Source organism: Haliotis cracherodii, unplaced genomic scaffold (assembly GCF_022045235.1).
Source record: "Haliotis cracherodii isolate W230 unplaced genomic scaffold, xgHalCrac1.p SCAF_8, whole genome shotgun sequence".
Taxonomy (NCBI): Eukaryota; Metazoa; Mollusca; class Gastropoda; order Lepetellida; family Haliotidae; genus Haliotis; species Haliotis cracherodii.
Window position 1 is genome coordinate 5150885 of NW_027266341.1, and position 17112 is coordinate 5167996.

Here is a 17112-nt window from a genome sequence, read left to right on the forward strand (position 1 = left end):
GCGTTAAACCCAACTCACTCACTCAAATACAAAATCTGACCTTTGTTTATTTGGACCTTCAAAAATTTAAGAGATGAAGTCTCAAAGCATGGTTTGGAAATATGTCTTCATCTTCAGAATACAGGCATTGATGTAGATGGTCCCATCACTCACTCACTCACTCACTCACTCACCGCTACAATCACTCACTCACTCACTCACTCACTCACCGCTACAATCACTCACTCACTCACCGCTACAATCACTCACTCACTCACTCACTCACTCACCGCTACACTCACTCACTCACTCACTCATCGCTACAATCACTCACTCACTCACTCACCGCTACAATCACTCACTCACCGCTACAATCACTCACTCACTCACCGCTACAATCACTCACTCACTCACTCACCGCTACACTCACTCACTCACTCACCGCTACAATCACTCACTCACTCACTCACCGCTACAATCACTCACTCACCGCTACAATCACTCACTCACTCACCGCTACAATCACTCACTCACTCACTCACCGCTACAATCACTCACTCACTCACTCACCGCTACAATCACTCACTCACTCACTCACCGCTACAATCACTCACTCACTCACTCACTCACCGCTACAATCATTCACTCACTCACTCACTCACCGCTACAATCACTCACTCACTCACCGCTACAATCACTCACTCACTCACTCACCGCTACAATCGCTCACTCACTCACTCACTCACCGCTACAATCACTCATTCACTCACTCACTCATTCACTGCTACAATCACTCATTCACTCACTCACTCACCGCTACAATCATTCACTCACTCACTCACCGCTACAATCACTCACTCACTCACCGCTACAATCACTCACTCACTCACTCACTCACCGCTACAATCACTCACTCACAATGTTAATGCCCATTCTAGCCATCTAAAGCTAATACTGCAATGTCCCTAAAGATTACGTAAAACCACGCTTACTGAATCGTTTCGCAGCGAGTGAGACAGATGTCACTTAAAGATCTTTGGACAATATTTGCCTTCAGCTTTACCCAGGACTATGTTCAGTGTCACAGCCCAATTAGACAGGTGTTAAGTGGTGGACCTGAGGGCCAGTGTGTGTCTTGTTTCTCCATCAACACAGAGGTGGTGCTTGGATGAGGGAACCGGGGGACTCCTGTCAGGGGTCACCAGGCAGAAGAAGCCTGTTTAAGCCACTAACATAAAATAAACAGGAAGGCCCCCTCTCTTCTCCACAACCTTGGAGACAGCCTGCCTGTCACAGGGCTCCTCCTCCAGGGCCCTTCTCATGCTGCCGGGGACACAGGTTGCCCAGTCTAAGGCGCCTGGATTCGCTGTGCAGAGTTGCGTCCCTTGGGCACGCCAGAAACCTATAATTGTGGGTTCCAATTCCGGTTCGCCCCGATTATGTTTCTAGGTTTGTCAGCACCATAACCGTGGTAAACGTCTGCGTCACTTCGGGCTTTCCTCCCACATTAAGCTGACACGCCGTGATGTTACTGGAATACTGTTAAAAGCGGCGTTAAATCCAACTCACTCATTCACATGCTGCCGCCATGTTACCTAGCTCTGTCCATGCCCATGCAGGGCATTAGGATTACACTCAAATTGAGTGAATGATATTTCTGCTGTGGCTTTTATTTGGGACCAGGTTGTTGCCATCAGTTTGAATATGGAAATGATGAAGGCTATTGAACTTTTTGTAGTTTCATATGAGGATGTAATAGGTTACTAATTGCTCTAGTTTCTTGTTGACATGTTTACTTACATTAAGGTCATGTCTGCAATATGAAATAATGCCTTGCCCCATGCTTGTCATGAGAAGAGACAGGGAATGTTAGTATCCGGTGGCCACAATGGAGGTGGGTTATCGGTGGGTGTCACCAGGGTGCCCCATGATTGTTATGAGAAGAGACAGGGAATATGAGTATCCGGTGGCCACAATGGAGGTGGGTTATCGGTGGGTGTCACCAGGGTGCCCCATGATTGTTATGAGAAGAGACAGGGAATATGAGTATCCGGTGGCCACAATGGAGGTGGGTTATCGGTGGGTGTCACCAGGGTGCACCATGATTGTTATGAGAAGAGAAAGGGAATACGAGTATCTACGGGTAGTTTGGTGGCCACTTTAGTGGCTAAGGCGTTAGGTGGTCACACTGGAGACCTTGGTTAATTCCTTTCAATTGTGTAATAACTCCTATTCTTGGCGCCTCCAGACAATATAGGCAATCTGTTTTACTTTCTCTTGCTGTCTCTTCACACACTCAATCCACTCACTCACCCAACTCTTCGACTACTCAACCAACCCCACCTGATCTGTCATCCAACCCCACCCACTCACTGGTCCAGTGATTCCTGATAACTGCATAGTAAAACAATATTGACACATTGACTTCCCAACTCACTCACTTGCCCCATGACAAACACGTCCTCTCACTCACTCACTCACTCTCTCTCTCACTCACTCACTTGGGTTAGAATTTGTCCTAGCATTTGTGAGAGGTGACTAACGGGCTCAGATGTTTAGACTCTCTGACATGGTGTATCCATCTCATTGTATCCCAAATGCGTAGATCAATGCTCATAATGTCAGTCACTGGATTGTCAGACTTGATTGTTTACAGACTGCTGTCATGTGGCTGGAATATGAATATTGCTTAGTGCGATATTAAACACCAAAAACACTGACTGACTCACTCACTCTATGTAGATCGCACCACTGTGAAGAATGAAGTTTATCATACTCTTGCAGCTGTTGAGGATGTTCTTCACAAGAGCATATTAGTGATGACTTGTGGCCAATTCCTATTGATGTAGTGTTGTAAATCCTACCTAGGGGCAGACTTGGGGGCTAAATTTGAGTTTCCGCGTCTCCTCCATCCACCAAGAGAAACATTCACAGGATATTTTGAATTCTAACACATGTCCATGTAGAACAGTATATTTCTTGCTTGTTTACTACCCAGAGATAATGAGACTCCCATGGGCCCAGTGTGTACTGCTCAAAGAGACCGCCTTCATTGGCCTGTACATGAAGCACCATGCTCACTGGTTGAAGTACACACGTTTGTTTACAAATACCCATTCTTACGAGTTTGTTAGTAGCTGCACATCCTGTGTAGAAATGTCACCCAGCTGCCGATTTCTGCCCCGAACATCATGTAGGGAAGCCCCACTCCACAAATCTGGCTCCATCAACCATATTGCTAACACATGCTCACTACCATGCAGGTAAAACATCAGCTGGGACTTCTTCAATCCACTAGTGCTCACTGTTGTGACTTGCTATGCAGATTTACTTCCCTTTGTCATACCAGGATCAGTGGTTTCGGTTTTCGGATCTCAGATTCTTGTTGATTTTCGTTCTTGGTTTGTCAGCACCATTTCTTTTTTATCTTCTTGAGATTTAAACAAGTCAATGAATGTGGGTCACTGGTTCACACAAGACAATGTGGATCACTGGTCACACTAGACAATGTGGATCACTAGTCACACTAGACAATGTGGATAACTGGTCACACTAGACAATGTTGGTCACTGGTCACACTAGACAATGTTGCTCACTAGTCACACAAGACAATGTGGATCACTGGTCACACAAGACAATGTGGATCACTGGTCACACAAGACAATGTTGGTCACTGGTCACACTAGACAATGTGGATCACTGGTCACACTAGACAATGTTGGTCACTGGTCACACTAGACAATGTGGATCATTGGTCACACTAGACAATGTTGGTCACTGGTCACACTAGACAATGTGGGTCACTGGTCACACTAGACAATGTTGGTCACTGGTCACACTAGACAATGTTGCTCACTAGTCACACAAGACAATGTGGATCACTGGTCACACTAGACAATGTGGATCACTGGTCACACTAGACAATGTTGGTCACTGGTCACACTAGACAATGTTGCTCACTAGTCACACAAGACAATGTGGATCACTGGTCACACAAGACAATGTGGATCACTGGTCACACAAGACAATGTTGGTCACTGGTCACACTAGACAATGTGGATCACTGGTCACACTAGACAATGTGGATCATTGGTCACACTAGACAATGTTGGTCACTGGTCACACTAGACAATGTGGGTCACTGGTCACACTAGACAATGTTGGTCACTGGTCACACTAGACAATGTGGATCACTAGTCACACAAGACAATGTGGATCACTGGTCACACTAGACAATGTGGATCACTGGTCACACAAGACAATGTTGGTCACTGGTCACACTAGACAATGTGGATCACTGGTCACACTAGACAATGTTGGTCACTGGTCACACTAGACAATGTTGGTCACTGGTCACACAAGACAATGTGGATTACACAAGACAATGTTGGTCACTGGTCACACTAGACAATGTGGATCACTGGTCACACTAGACAATGATGGTCACTGGTCACACAGGACAATGTGGATCACTAGTCACACTAGACAATGTGGATCACTGGTCACACTAGACAATGTGGATCACTGGTCACACTAGACAATGTGGATCACTGGTCACAGTAGACAATGTGGATCACTGGTCACACTAGACAATGTGGATTACTGGTCACACTAGACAATGTGGATCACTAGTCACACTAGACAATGTGGGTCACTGGTCACACTAGACAATGTTGGTCACTGGTCACACTAGACAATGTTGGTCACTAGTCACACTAGACAATGTGGATCAGTGTTCACACAAGACAATGTGGATCACTGGTCACACTAGACAATGTGGATCACTAGTCACACTAGACAATGTTGATCACTGGTCACACTAGACAATGTGGATCACTGGTCACACTAGACAATGTGGATCACTGGTCACACTAGACAATGTTGGTCACTGGTCACACTAGACAATGTTGGTCACTGGCCACACAAGACAATGTGGATCACTGGTCACACTAGACAATGTGGATTACACAAGACGATGTGGATCACTGGTCACACTAGACAATGTGGATCACTGGTCACACTAGACAATGTTGGTCACTGGTCACACTAGACAATGTTGGTCACTAGTCACACAAGACAATGTGGATCACTGGTCACACTAGACAATGTTGGTCACTAGTCACACAAGACAATGTGGATCACTGGTCACACTAGACAATGTGGATCACTGGTCACACTACACAATGTGGATCACTGGTCACACTACACAATGTGGATTACACAAGACAATGTGGATCACTGGTCACACTAGACAATGTAGATCACTGGTCACACTAGACAATGTGGATCACTGGTCACACTAGACAATGTTGGTCACTGGTCACACTAGACAATGTTGGTCACTAGTCACACTAGACAATGTGGATTACACAAAACAATGTTGGTCACTGGTCACACTAGACAATGTGGGTCACTGGTCACACAAGACAATGTGGGTCACTGGTCACACTAGACAATGTGGATCGCTGGCCACACTAGACAATGTGGATTACACAAGACAATGTGGGTCACTGGTCACACTAGACAATGTGGGTTCACTGGTCACACAAGACAATGTGGGTCACACTAGACAATGTTGGTCATTGGTCACACAAGACAATGTGGGCCACACTAGACAATGTGAGTCACACTAGACAATGTGAGTCACACTAGACAATGTGAGTCACACTAGACAATGTGGGTCACTGGTCACACTAGACAATGTTGATCACTGGTCACACTAGACAATGTGAGTCACACTAGACAATGTGGATCACTGGTCACACTAGACAATGTGGATCACACTAGACAATGTGGGTCACTGGTCACACTAGACAATGTGGATCACTAGTCACACAAGACAATGTTGGTCACTGGTCACACTAGACAATGTGGATCACTGGTCACACTAGACAATGTGGATCACTGGTCACACTAGACAATGTGGGTCACTGGTCACAGAAGACAATGTGGGTCACTGGTCACACTAGCCACAAGCCCAACCCTCACTCACTCTCACCATTCTGCAGAATATGTTACCAAACCAACCCCCGATAACCAAGTTTCTTGCACCTGTTCACCTACAAGTGATGTTAAACCTCATTTTGTGGAAAATACTATTCATCCTAGCCCTTTTTTAGAGAGGATCGCCTCTTTAAATGTTAGGTCCCCTTCAGATTGCACACAGAATTATTACAGATATATTTCGTGAACTCTAAACATCAGAAACAACACATTTGCTTAACAAGATATCCACATGTCTGTCATGAAAGGTAATTTGTCTGTGTGCTTTTCCAACAACTAGAACATGTTGCTTTGTGTAAATTTAGTTTGTTTCACATGTAAAACAGGAAGAAATTAAGTCAATTAATTCAGATAATAAAAATGTCTTAATTCCCATTTGTCATTAAGACATGGCCCATTGTTCCAGGTGTGGGGAAGGCCCCTTGCGGTCATGACAACATGAAATGCTTGCGGGAAAACAAACTTAGCTGAAATATGACAGGTTGATGTAGTGGGACAATGAATAAAACGGACAGTTTTGAAAATTTATTGCTGGAATAATAATGTGAGTTATGCTGTTCTCATTGATTTATAAGGGTTCAAATCTAGCATTTTAAACTTAACACTCCCGTGGATATTCTGGGATTGGATTTGTCCACAGCGACCTATGCTGGATGTAAGTAGCGACCGAATGAATCAGGTAACCCCCCAAAAAGTGACTCTGCAGATGGCATGTCACTGTACTGAAAAAATGTGGATTGTTGCTCACAATATCAGTCAGTGGGATAGCCTCATAGTGAAAGCGTTCGCTCATCACACCGAAGACCCATGTTTGATTCCCCACATGAGTACAATGTGTGAAACCCGTTTCTGGTGTCCCCCACCGTGATATTACTGGAATAATGCTAAAAGCAGCGTAAACTATATTCACTCTCTCACTCACTCACTCACTCACTCACTCACTCACTCGCTCACTGCCATGATTTTTCTGGAATATTGCTAAAAGCTGCATAAAACCCAACTCACTCACTCACTCTTCTTCAAATGTGATGAATACCCCTTTAAGACTTCAGTTGGTGTCATTGACATATTCAATTCCTCCCAATAAAAACAATGTGTGTACGTAATGGGGTTTGTTTCTTTGGAAGCAGGATTGTCGTCACAGCTTAAAAGAACCCGTCAAAACATTCCTCTCACATGACTTCTTTCATGTCTATCTTTTATGTACAAACCTGACTGGAGCCCCCAGAGTGGGGCGTGCCATTTGTAACTGGCAATGTGAATAATCATGGAGCCAGACAGTTCATTCATAATGGAGGGGAAGTAGGTTACTGTGTCACTTTCATCTCTGAAGCTCAGTTCTGGCAAATGCTTGGCTAACCTAGGTCATGTGTGGCAATGACACTAATTTGCAGATGGTTTGTTAATCAGTTAATTGTCTTGGGCATATTTTGTAGACAAAACATGCAAACATGGCTCTTTGGATGACACGATACAAATTTGAGCTGCACTGACTATTTCATGGAAGAGAAAATGGACAAGATTATTAAATAAGGCATCTTGTATAATTTTTAAAAATGAAAGTAGAACGCCAAGATGGCTGGAAAATAACTTTTAAATTTCAATATATTTGAATGTTTTGAAGTTATTATCATATAGAAATTATTTACACACTCAATAAATTACACTTTTGCAAAACAAAGAAGTTTCAATTCCATAAATAAAAGATTAACTCATTGTTAATTAATGAGAGTTAATAATATCAATTTTACAAAAGAAATGACTTACTATTTTGCACCAACCTTCACCTAAAAAAAATACCAAAAATGTGCAACAATGTTGACAGAAGACATCACAACCGGTGATCAAGTTTTGCAAAATGGCATGTCCACTATCTGTCAGTATCTGGCATTTTACGATGGGACTTTTGTTGATTTAGGGATCGTACATACATAAATGTGTCATCATGTAAGTAATCAGAAACATTCTGACAATGGTCATGTGATAGGTGCCTCATAACTGGCTCACATGAAACATGTTTTGTAAACATTGTCCAGTATGCGGAAAGTTTGCTTCAACATTTGTGTTTGCATATTTTCAAAACATTCTAAACAATTCTTTGGTTATAGGCGATGTTTCCAAATGGACATTGGTGATTTTGATTTTAAAAAAAAGATACCCATGATCCCTTATATGCTAGTTTTGATAATTATTTTTCTGAGTAAATAACCGACTTTGGGATTTCAAAACATACACGAAAGTAAACTGTGAATGGTGATTTAGTGTCAAAAATGGCAAGATTAACGATGTTCCTGATTTTCAGGTAATTTTCAGTAATTTTGCTTTGCTTAAAATGACTGGATATCACAGAACAGGGAATTTACCATGTTTACTACATAGTCCAAAAAAGTGTATTTGAATGCGTGATAAATCCTACGTGTATTTTTTTTTTTTTTGACTTAACAGTGAGGGTTAAAGAGGAGGGACAACGTATAGAGGTCTATGTTCCCGTGGCATCCAGGGGCTTAATGCAATCACATGTATGTAAATAGGTGTGTCAGTGAAACCTTGTGTGCCAGAGAAATGTTTATTTATTGTCCTGTAGTGCTGATCCTCAAGAACCTGGTAAGCAGGGGAGACAAGAGAGAAATGTTCACCTCAGGGAATCCCCATGAAAAGTAGTTCTTGTAAAAAACTGTGTAAATGGCAATACGTGAAGTTAAACTTTTAAACATCACTTTTTATCCCCCTGGCATATAATGCAGGGGGATATAGCTATGGGCATGTCCGTCCGTCCGTCCGTCCGTCTGTCTGAATCGTTTCCGGAGCAGAACTCAAAAACCGTTAAATATTTCTTCATCAAACTTGGCATTTATATCACATAAGTAGTGAAGTTGTGCCTGTTGCTATTTTGGAATTTTTCCAATTTTTTCATTTTCCATTTTTCATGACAGCATGCTGGACATAGGCTAACTTTGTGAGTGATGTTTGTTTCCGGAGCAGAACTCCGAAACTGTTAAAAATTTCTTCATCAAACTTTGCATTTATATCACTCAAGTTGTGAAGTTGTGCCTTTTGCTATTTAGGATTTTAAGAATTTTTATTTTTTACGTTTCCATGGCAACAAGTTGGATTTAAGTTTCAATATAGGGTGGGTTCACTTATTGAGTATAACAAATAAACTGTTAAATATTTCCTTGCCAAACATTGCATGTCTATATATAAAGGACATACTGAACTGGTGCCATTTGATATTCAGGAGTTTTAGAAATGTTTATTTTAGAATTTCCATTGCAGCTATTTTGACATGGGCTAAGAGAAATGTTGGGCCAGTTACCTGGTTTGGGACCATAACATGTTAAAATGGGCGGGGGATATAGATGACTCTGTTGACTATACGCTTGTTTTGTTATTGTTTCTTGTAATTTGTCATTTGTTTGCATTAAAAAACAACAACACAGAAACATATTTGTTTTACTTTCCATTTCATATGGATGCGACCATGGTGGATCTTTTGTGGGTAAACAATGTATGCTTCTTCAAGAACATTCAAGACTCATTACTTACAGGATTGCACATTTACTTGTGGTTACTTTACAGACAGCTGCCGGGGGAAATGTCATCTTTCTGATGACTCTTGAAGTTTGTTGAAAAATGAACAGGTCATGTGAGCAGCAAATAAACCAATCACATCACTGGAAATCCTTTATACTTCAAAATAAGAATTCATGAGATACATCATAACATTTAAAGTAGCAGACACAAGTTGAGGTGTTTGGAGACTAGCTGGGACTTCCTGTTTGCCCAAGTTTAGTTCCCCTGACAACGTCTTGTCACTCACTAAGGAGCTGGTAGCCATTTAACCATGAACTGTACCAGATTCACTCATATTCAGTAGTATTGGGTGGTTGAGAACATGATATTTTTATCTTAATTTTTCATAACCAAATTTGAAAGAAGAAAAATCATCACAAAGCAGGATTTGAAAAAAAAAGAAGTAAAATTGAAGTGGACTTTTTTAAAGACAATGTCAGATCCAGTATTGGATGATATCCCTTGACGTACCCAAGTGTGGCAGGATTCTGGGCTACAGTTGCACGTGTGAGCGTCGAGCTAGTTACACACACCTGTGTGTACCTTGCCTAGCAGCGCCCCCTGTTGGTGGTCAGTGTAAACATCCAGCTTACGCAAGTCATGTTTACAGTCCTCTAGTGACAATTTAAGTTTCACCTCACTGTCAAATCTTGGATTGTTGTTGCTCTTAGGAATTGCAATCTATGGCATTGACACCTGAGATTAATGCATTAACGTCCCTTCTTGAAAGCGGGTGGAGACTTGTATGAGGGGGATTACATCCTTGGTATGGCACGCACGTGGCACAGGGGGGATGGGGGTTGGTGTGGGGAGGGGGGTTACGTAGGGACCCTGAAGTGGTACAATCGGGACAAGGCTTCTTGGTCTGTATGCCATGGCAAGGCTTACACACACTATCAGATAGATACAGGGAAACAGAAGCCTCAGTTTGCAAAAATATAGATTTTCATCTCAGATTAAGTTAAACCTTTTGTACCTTCCTCAAGAAGTGAGTGAGTTTTTAACATAGCATTGTCATATTTAAAGAGCTGTTTCTATTCAAATGAAATTACTGATGATTGGCCTATGACAGATGAATATTCCTACCCAGTATTCCTGTTCTCCATGTATGATTGATGTGCCCTTCAACTGGTTCCTTCAACTGGTTCCTTCACCCGACCCCTTTACCCGGCCCTTCACCCGACGATTCCGGAATAGAATAGGTCTTCAGCAACCCATGCTTGCCGTAAAAGGCGACAATCGGGTGGTCAGGCTCGCTGACTTGGTTGATACATGTCATCTTTCCCAATTGCGTTGATTGATGCTCATGATATCAGTCACTGGATTGTCTGGTCCAGACTCGATTATTGCTGAGTGGAATATTGCTGAGTGCAGCGTTTAACAACAAACCAACCAACCAACTAACCCTTCACCCAGCCCCTTCATCCCGCTATTTTTCCACCTGTATCCACCGTCAGCACTGACCTCTCCTCTCACCCCTATCCACCCTGTCAGAGCTCTAACCTCACCCCTCACCCAAATCCACCCTGACAGAGCTCTAACCTCGCCTCTCACCCCTATCCACCCTGTCAGAGCTCTAACCTCACCCCTCACCCCAATCCACCCTGTCAGAGCTCTAACCTCACCCCAATCCACCCTGTCAGAGCTCTAACCTCACCCCTCACCCCAATCCACCCTGTCAGAGCTCTAACCTCACCTATCACCCAATCCACCCTGTCAGAGCTCTAATCTCACCCCTCACCCAAATCCACCCTGACAGAGCTCTAACCTCACCCCTCACCCCAATCCACCCTGTCAGAGCTCTAACCTCACCCCTCACCCCAATCCACCCTGTCAGAGCTCTAACCTCACCCCTCACCCCAATCTACCCTGTCAGAGCTCTAACCTCACCCCTCACCCAAATCCACCCTGACAGAGCTCTAACCTCACCTCTCACCCAATCCACCCTGTCAGAGCACTAACCCCCACCCCAATCCACCCTGTCAGAGCTCTAACCTCACCTCTCACCCAATCCACCCTGTCAGAGCACTAACCCCCACCCCAATCCACCCTGTCAGAGCTCTAACCTCACCTATCACCCAATCCACCCTGTCAGAGCTCTAATCTCACCCCTCACCCAAATCCACCCTGACAGAGCTCTAACCTCACCCCTCACCCCAATCCACCCTGTCAGAGCACTAACCCCCACCCCAATCCACCCTGTCTGGGCACTGACCTCCCCTCTCACCCAATCCACCCTGTCAGAGCACTTACCTTCCCCCACACCCCGCCACCCTTCCTGGGCAGACTGCAGGTGTACTAAATGGGTGCTATGAGATTAGAGCTATTTGTGTGTTATTGGGGTGACACTGATCTGACGGGAGTATTCAGCCAACATGTTCCGTCCTGGGGTCCACCCTCACTACATCTACCCAGATTGTAATTTATGAGTTGTCAGAATGGGAGTTTGGAGGAACCAGGCACAGTAATGCCTGCCCAATGACTCCGTCACCTCGCGTTATGACGTCTATTGAAGAGGGCCGCCTGAAAAGGCATTAAATATTACATTAGTTGGATGCCAGGGTGGCTGAAAGCGGGGCAATGTTTGTTCCAGTCAGACGGGGATGTTTAAGGTCACTCTAGTGTCAGCAACTTCCCTTATCAAATTGATTTTCATTGAAAGACTTAGTTGTACGTTATAATTAAATTGTCAGGAAAATATTGCATTTTTGTCATGAAAAAGCTGAGGTGTGATGGTCGTGATCTTTGCACTGGTGTTGGTTGGGGTGTTGAGGATATGTACTGAGTTGACACCTGTGTGGGTCATTATGAAACAAACTTGTTAATTAGGTGTGAGCTGTCACATCATTTTCATCTACCCTAAGAAAAATCTATAAACCATGGATGAAAGCGTATGACCGGATTTCAGTGAGAAGATCCATGATTCATCTGGAGCTGCTCAGGAGCCATTACTCAGACCGAATTCACTGTAAATGACAGTGAAAATTCCCAAATTGGAATTCCAATTTTCTCACTTCATGTTATTTAGTAATAACTAATGTTATGGCTTTGTATAAGGGACTTGTATTTCACTGTCAATTCTGAGCAAAGTAAGGATTGTTCTTCTCAAATTACCTGCCACATGCACTTAGTAGGGAATTCTGGATAAATCCCTGTAGGTTCCAAATTCCTTTAATGAATTTTGACATATTTTTACCGTATTTGCTAATTATATTGGGTAGTGAACAATCTCAATTAGCACCCCTTCTGATTGATCAATGTAAGACTTATTTATTTGTGTATAATACGCACTCATGTGTTAAATGCATCCTTAATTATGGGCAATTAAATCCTGGAAAAATATATCTGTCTTATAAAAACATTTCAGGCTGTCAGCATAAACCACGAAATTTACAATCTTTCAACTCTGTTTTTTTCCCACCAAAATATCATTTAAATAAGAGCTCCCTATTTCTAATTTTGAGAGCGCCCTGGGTGTTTATTACGGTATTCATTTCATGGCCTGTCATAGGCCGGCATGTACATTGTGTAAGTAATCTTCTGATTGCCTCCGTAGTATAGTTGATAGAGTGTCCGTCTGGAGAGCAGAAGGTCAGTGTTTCAATCCCTGGCTTCATCTCTTAAAATTGGTACAGGGGCGGTCAGGTAGCCTAGTGGTAAAGCGTTCGCTCATCATGCTGAAGACTTGGGTTCGATTCCCCCCATGGGCACATTGTGTGAAGCCCATTTCTGGTGTCCCCCGCCGTGATATTGCTGGAATATTGCTAAAAGCAGCGTAAAACCCTACTCACTCACTCACTCACTAAAATTGGTACATGTTGTTACCCTGCCTGTAGTCAGCATTAAGGGGATAAAATATGGACTGGTTGGTTCAGATACTGTGTCTAATAAGGGTGTACTGTATGATCAGTATATCACTAAACTGAGGTTCATTCTTACCACTACATGTATCACAATATCATTTTTTTCATGCTTGATATATCCTGTGATTTCAAATAGTGATTTTTGTCATGTGTTTAATGTTAAATACTTGCAAAATGCCTTCGCTGCCCCGCAGCATGCATCTTGGTCACCAAGATGGCTGAGTATTTATTGACTGAGTAAACATTATGTTGGACCAGCATCTTGTTTTGTTCCATTTATGAACTTCAATTCATACCTTAATGTATCAGATTGCTTCAGAATTCAAAATTTAGAATGATACAATATATCATGAAACATATTGCAATACGACCTTCTGCATTGCAAAAACCTCAAATACCCATCCCTACTGTATAAGTGGGTGGGGTGTCCGTGTTAGGCTGTGGCACTGTCTCTCAGTAGGCTTGCACCTGGCATATATATCTGGACTAGTACAAGCAGCCACACACACACGTGCATGCACGTCGCTGCATGACTTATAAGTGTAATGATTTTGATATTAAATGCGACATTAAACCCCATTTCACTTCACCTGTCAACATGAGTAATAGTTACATACAGGCAGTATCACTCACTCACTCACTCACTCACTCACTCACTCACTCACTCACTCACTCACTCACTCTCTGGTTTCCAGGTGAAGGCGCTTCCAGGGCTCGGCACAACGATTGATGTCATCCTGGTTGATGGAAAGATTAACGAGGGAGCCAGTGTTGTCTTGGCAGGAACTGATGGACCAATTGTCACCCAGATACGAGGTCTACTCATGCCTCAGCCAATGAAAGAACTCAGAGTCAAGGTAAGACAGTTCGACATCAGGAAAGAAGTCCTTGCAGTTTGGGGGTGGTTGGGTAGCCAAGTGGTTTAGGCATTCAGGAATACTCACGAGGCCCCCGGGTTTGCTTCTTCTCATGGCTATGTAGACCCGTTCTTGGTGTACCCCATTGTGATATCCTCACGCACACCCTTGAATCAGGCCATTCAAGAAATAATAGTTTGGGGCAGCAAAATTTATGTATGAGTTTTACACTTCCATTTTGTATGTGAAATTAGAAAGGAATTAGAGAACATTGTGATTTACATGGACCAGGTATTGTTTGTGAGAGGATTGTGGAACTTGTTGACAGTGAAACCTATATTTATATGGATCTGCCACTCTAGTGCACTGGAGCAGCAGCTCTGCCCATCAAGATGTTATCTAGCGTGAGGTTCAACATGGATGAGGTCACAAGGCCATGTTAGCAGCAATCTTGATGATAAAACACAAAGCTTGCTCAGTCTGACATTGTTTGCTGTGTCAGCAACTTGTGATAAACGACTACTCTGATGACGGCTAGTTTGAAAAATGTCATGATCCAATCAGATTGCACTGCCCTTGGGTCACTTGACCTTGACCAATCACAATTCAGATTCGTGGTCATGTGAACCCTGTGGCACCTGGTCTGGGGGAGATTTCTAGACAATTACTGAACAGGAGAGTCACGTTTTGTTTTGACTTGTTGGTAATATAGTTGTCATGTCGAAAAATCTCCTGTGTTCTGTGCACCTGTTACTTGACCTTAAAGAAGATTTACAGTAATCATTTGATTATATGTAACAATGAAAGCTAAATGTATTTTCATAACCAACTTCGTTTAGTTTGTGTGGAACTCTCCCATAGACATATGCCTCAAAATGCAAGAGAAACAAAACAGCACGTCCAGTCGGGTTTCCATTTTCTTCCTCGCTGACATCGCGGAGAATAATGGAAAATCACTACATTGTCATGTGGATTATTGCAGTGTAAACGAAACAAAATGGCGGACGTCGCTCCACTTTGACGTCACAGCTACAGCTTGGCCTCTATAGTGGGATTTCAATAGTCATACACTGGTTGTGGGATCAGGGCAGTTGTTTGTTGCTTTTTTTTAAAAATGGCTTTTTTTGTGTAAATATGTACTTTGGAAGACTGTATATCATATTTTAAAAAGGTTGTTTTTTTCAATAGATCCCTTTGAAGGTCAATCTTAGTCAAATTGTATGTTTTTGAACAGTACTTTTTGTCTGAGGTCAGTCTGATTTGATTTCTGGTATTCTTGATTTTTGTTTGTTCCATATGCCAAGAGAGGAGGCAGAAAGCAATACAAATCATGTTCCAAGGGTTACTCAAAACAATAAACAACTTTAATGGAACATAACTTTTATTAATACACTGTTGCAATAATAAATGTAGACTTCACTCTGAGAAACAATATTTCTGGATTAGTGTAACTGTGTTACTTATAAAAATACTACTTAAAAGAAGTTCCCTTTCATTTCAAAGTGACATGTCGTGATACAGAAATAGTGTTAAAGCAGGGTTAGACTCAACTCACTCACTCACCCTCTCAATTACCATCTGCTTAATGGCCCCTTGAAGATATTGACTGTATTATGGGTAGAAAGTGAAATATGGGTACAATTGGTTGCTATGGATAAATAAATAACAACGCAGACAAGTATTCTTCTGTTAAGGGTATGTTAGCGTCCTCCACCTCTACCTTTTAAAATCAATTTGACTTAATAACAGAGTTGGGATAAACGAGCAAATCCCCAAATTGTTGTGGGAAGGCTTTATCCAAGTGTTACGGCCACCAGTGAACCTTGGTGTGCCTCTATTGTCCAGCCCAAGACTACTCCCTGTAGTAACAAATCTTTGTTGGTCCGGACTTGCGGTCATACTGGACCTTTGTCGTTGAGTCCACTTTCGACAAATTGTAGAGGTATTTTGTGGGAGAGGCATCGGGTATATGACAGACTTATAATTAAATAGTCATAAAGCTGAATGGACGCAAAGGCAGCTAATCTCCACCATTCAGACAACAAGCATCCTTTGGGAAGTTTCAGCTATTCATTTTAAGTTTCCGAAATATTTTATTTGTGAAGTAAGCAAGGATAACAAACTCTGGGATGACCTGAATCTGATGTCAGTTGACCTTGAATGTAGTGACATGCTTGTTTGAAGTCTCCAGTAGATGGGTAGTTTAGGAGGGTTCTTGAAGGGGTTTCACTGACCTGGTGACCTGGGATAAATATGAATGATACCGTATTTTCTTGAGTATTTTGACACATTTTTTCCAAAAATACACAGCTGTTTAGAAGGACGTGTGCATTATGCACGCCATAATGAGTTTTGATGTTTTTTCCACCCAACGCAAAGACATTACTGTGAGCACGTAACACTGAAAATACTATGTCAACAAATACATACTGAAGTACGCAAATTAATCTTGTAATAACACTGTCTGGTTATAAAAAGTGTTCAATGTATATCTGGACTTATGTTTGTAAGTTATTTCATTAATTTTATTTAAAATTCCTTTTAATTTTGTTTTAATTAATTTCGACGATTGCACAACTCACCGTTATTAACAGCAACCACGGTCAGATTACCGCTATTGACGCCTTGAAATGAACTTTAGTTGACAGAGAATGGATACATATATCGTAAATGCCATACTTTGACTTGTTAAAAGTCATATTTGTTGTAGTTTGACGAATCTATGTCAACATGACTGGTTAAATTGTTCCATGCGAAAAAAATAACCGACAGTCGCAATCAGCTGCACTGAAGTGCTATGCTTATTATTTTAAATACATTTGATTAAAGCTGCAACT

The 17112-nt window shown here is 42.3% G+C and overlaps 2 protein-coding genes across 4 annotated transcripts in view; both read left to right on the plus strand.

Annotated features, from left to right (window-relative positions):
* Positions 1-17112, plus strand: part of LOC139449345 (eukaryotic translation initiation factor 5B-like) — a 115558-nt gene that overhangs the window by 39932 nt on the left and 58514 nt on the right. For all 3 annotated transcript variants that reach the window (XM_071230667.1, XM_071230668.1, XM_071230669.1), the window contains exon 19: positions 14114-14275. In XM_071230667.1, the coding sequence (XP_071086768.1) occupies positions 14114-14275 (162 nt within the window). The remainder of the gene's footprint in view (positions 1-14113; positions 14276-17112) is intronic.
* On the plus strand, positions 4442-5457 carry LOC139450176 (uncharacterized). The gene is made up of 2 exons (XM_071231852.1): positions 4442-4495; positions 5380-5457. Exons 1-2 carry the CDS (start codon positions 4442-4444, stop codon positions 5455-5457), a joined length of 132 nt encoding a protein of 43 aa, XP_071087953.1.